Source organism: Lolium perenne, chromosome 2 (assembly GCF_019359855.2).
Source record: "Lolium perenne isolate Kyuss_39 chromosome 2, Kyuss_2.0, whole genome shotgun sequence".
Taxonomy (NCBI): Eukaryota; Viridiplantae; Streptophyta; class Magnoliopsida; order Poales; family Poaceae; genus Lolium; species Lolium perenne.
In genome coordinates this window covers 263,549,027-263,552,513 of record NC_067245.2, presented here as the reverse complement: position 1 = coordinate 263,552,513, position 3,487 = coordinate 263,549,027, and the positions used below count along the sequence as shown (strand labels likewise).

At 55.1% G+C, this 3,487-nt stretch overlaps 1 protein-coding gene across 1 annotated transcript; it reads left to right on the top strand.

Annotated features, from left to right (window-relative positions):
- The first annotated feature begins 1,097 nt into the window (after window positions 1-1,097).
- Window positions 1,098-2,944, top strand: LOC127335833 (uncharacterized). Its single transcript, XM_051362567.2, has one exon. The coding sequence runs from the start codon at window positions 1,545-1,547 to the stop codon at window positions 2,751-2,753; it is 1,209 nt and encodes a 402-aa protein (XP_051218527.1). The 5' UTR covers window positions 1,098-1,544; the 3' UTR covers window positions 2,754-2,944.
- The last annotated feature ends 543 nt before the right edge of the window (window positions 2,945-3,487 follow it).

The window sequence follows — 3,487 nt, the reverse complement described above, 5'->3', positions numbered from 1 at the left end:
CATCTCGGTAAAAAGAATATGATTCCTTATCAACTCCTTATATTTGCTCCTCTAAAGTAATTTTTAACCGATCCTCTATAATAATTTTGTTATAATTTTTTTCCAAGTCAAATTATTTAAAGTCAAACATATGGAAACCCATCAATGAACAAAAATTGTCGAACTGTGATCCTAGTCTCGTCACCGAATTTCATCATTCAATACCACAGACATGGCCCTTTCGACCTCATTAGCGTCCTCTTCCTCTGGCGATGACCAAGAATTGTTGAAGATCATCTCCCTCAACCTCTTTATACACACTATGGAATTGTCTATGCTGAGTTTGATTGACAAAACACAAATCAAAATGAAAATAGCAAAAACACAACTCAGCTAGTAAAATTGTCGTAAACTTGGAGAGCGGAGGAGGTGAGAACATCGGCCAGAAGTGTTGAGCTATTGTCGAAGTTGCAAGACGGTTGGCAGGGCCGACGGGGCTGCAAGACATTTGGTAGTCGACGGAGGGGCTCGGAGGACTCCAACCTTGGTTGTCAGTCGCACACCAAGCTTATCACGACCGAAGAAGGAAAATAGGTGTTTCGTCGGCCTCCCTCAATTCTGTCGCCGCCTAGCTCCGCTATGGCCGTTCTACAGCATATCCATCCTCCGTCATGTTTTGCAACAAATCGAGCACGCCGCGGCTCCCTTTTGGAACCAATCAGCGCAGCAGCAGAGCTACGGCTCGATTCCGATGACCGCGAGCAAATCTGAGTAGGCCAGGAGGGAGGCGAAGGTTGAGAGGTGCTGACGGAGGCTACTGGTGGTTGCCGGAGGCGACGCCAGGGACGTTCCGGTGCGGGTGGGGGAGAGCGCCAGCGCGAGATGGAGAGGTAAAGTTTTCTCAAGAATATCTCGGCCGTCCCGAGGAATAAATTTTTTACCCTTCTCAACAGGTTTGAAGGATCTGTTATGTTCACTTTAGAGAAGTGAAACGAAATTTTTACTCCTCTAAACCATTTTGTCGTATTGGTTACCCTTATCCGTCGTTTTAGCGCCATGTTCTGTCCAGAAGAGCTCATCAGCAAACAGGTCGGCGTCGTTGAGCCTAGAACTGTCTACATGACGGTACAAGCTTCTTCCCAAAAAAAAACTAAATCCAGACAGAGCCGCCAAGGGCCATGGCTTGTGCCGGCAATGACATTTCACGAAGTGCCAAGATATAGCTACAAGCTGTGCCTGGACAAAACCGTCCGCGGTCCCTAAGCCTTGCAATGCAGGCGAGTCCTTTTAATCCAGCGCGTTCCCGCGGTTTCCATCAACAGTTAATCGCCCTCACGAGAAACTAATCTCATTTATAAACGACAGCGGCATCCCAACTCTATACTTTGCTTCGCGCTACCCTGATCAAATTCTTTCCCTCCATCCCGTCTTAATCGCTTCCCGACCAAGTCTCCAGCTTCCCTTCCGCGCCCAAAAGCAAACGATTCCAAACCAAATCGATCGAAGCCTACCCGAGTAGCCCAAGAATTAACAAACCCGGCCTCTCGGTAGCCCGAGAACCGAACATGGATCATACAAATCTTTCTTCCCCAGCAATGGAAGACACTGCTCCGGCGCAAGCTCGATTTGGCGCCGGCAGCGATGTCATTTCCGCTAGATTGCAGCAAGCTCTGGCGCTCCTGTTCCCGTCCAACCTCGCCGCCAAGGCGGCGCTGTTCGCCGTCGTGGTGGCGCTGCTGCAGCTGCTGCCGATGGGGCAGACGCCCAGGATGTGGGAGCTGCCCCACATCCTCCTGCTCGGCCTCGTCATCTCCTACGGCGTCTTCGGCCAGAGGAACGCCGATGACGAGGTAGCGGTCCCGGTGGCCGCCGCTTCCAAGGTCGTCGACGACGACGAGTCCGTGGAATCCTACGTCTCCAAGATACTGCAAGGCCCGCTCGTCTTCGAGGGCAGCGTCGGCCAGGATAGCAATGGGGGCGGCAAGGACGGCGGCGTGCAGGCTTGGAGCTCGCAGTACTACGCCGACGACCCCCTCGTCGTCGTCGCCAACGCGGGCGACGCGAGCGAGAAGCCGCTTCTCCTGCCCGTGAGGAAGCTGAAGCCGGCGGCCGAAGAACCTGCGACGGGCAACTTAAGCGACGACGGCGCTGATGAAGAAGAAACAGAGTTCGTCCCCAAGGAAGGAATAGGATACGGTGGAGCGCCCGAGTACGCCACGTCTTCGCCGTCCTCGGTCCTCGACGCCAGGATGACCCTCTCGCCGTGCTCGCCTCCTGCCCCGCCGCCTCCGTCGGTGTTACTTGGCAGTGGACGCCGCCTCGCGAAGGCCAAAGCGAGAAGCTTCAACGAATATCGAGTCGGAGACCTCAAGATGAGCGGACGGGCGGGCTTACGCAGCGGCGGCGGCAACAGGTTCCGGTCAAACTCTGCGATCCAAGCATCGAGCAGGAGCACCTTCGCCGCTTACGATCCTGTAGTTCAGTCCGACAATCAAGTTGACGCAGATGACGAGTTGGACGACATGGCCGCGGCATCAGACAGCTCGTTCAGCAGCGACGACATGGTCAGGGACGGCGGCGACGATGAAGATAACAGCGAGCTGGAGGAGCTGGAGCAGGAAAGCTCTTGCGACGAAGAGCTGTTTGAGCTGGCGGCGAGGCCGCAGCCAGAGGCGGCGGCTGAGGAGGACGAGGTGGACAAGAAGGCTGACGAGTTCATAGCCAAGTTCAGGGAGCAGATCAGGATGCAGCGAGCTGAGCAAGGCAAGAGATGACCGATCAAGGATGGTATCGTGTGTTTTAATGTTTATTCTTATTTAGTTATTTTGATCGATTTGATGTAATTAACTACATCCTGAACAATTGGTGTAAGAGGGCCAACCTCAAATCCCAAATCCGCTTATCCAGAGCACATCCAATGTGGATTTAGGGTTAAAAAACGCATGCGCAGTTGAGATACGCGATAAATAAACTGCAAATTTAAAATTTGATTCGCGCCAGTGATTAGTGATTGTTCATACAACGGGAGTTCAACAGTGGAGCCTAGTGCTCTGCTTCTCTACGTCAATGGCGCCGCCGCAGCGAACAAAATGCAGTAACGACAAACCTACCGGAGCTACGTGCCGCGGTGAAGGAGCCGGCAGCCTACTCGCTGTCGAGCTCGATGTAGACCTCGTCCTGCGCCACCTGCTCGCGGCGCCACTCCTGCTCCTTCTCGGCGTCGCGCACCGACTTCTCCTCGACGTGCTTCGTCACCGTGCCGAGGGCCGCCTCGCGGACGAAGTCGCCCGGCTTGAGCGCGTCCTGCGCCTCCTTCTCCAGCCTCACCGCGATGGCGGCGATGTCCTCGTCCTCCGCGTAATCAGCGGGGTCGAATCGCGGCAGTGGAGGCGACCCGCTCGAGTCGAGCCCTCCGAGAAGGCGAGGCGGCGCGGCGCCGGGGCGCTGGTGGTCGCGCGACGTAGGAGCTGGATGCCTCCATGTCGTGGGAGCTTGAGCGGAGCGGCGG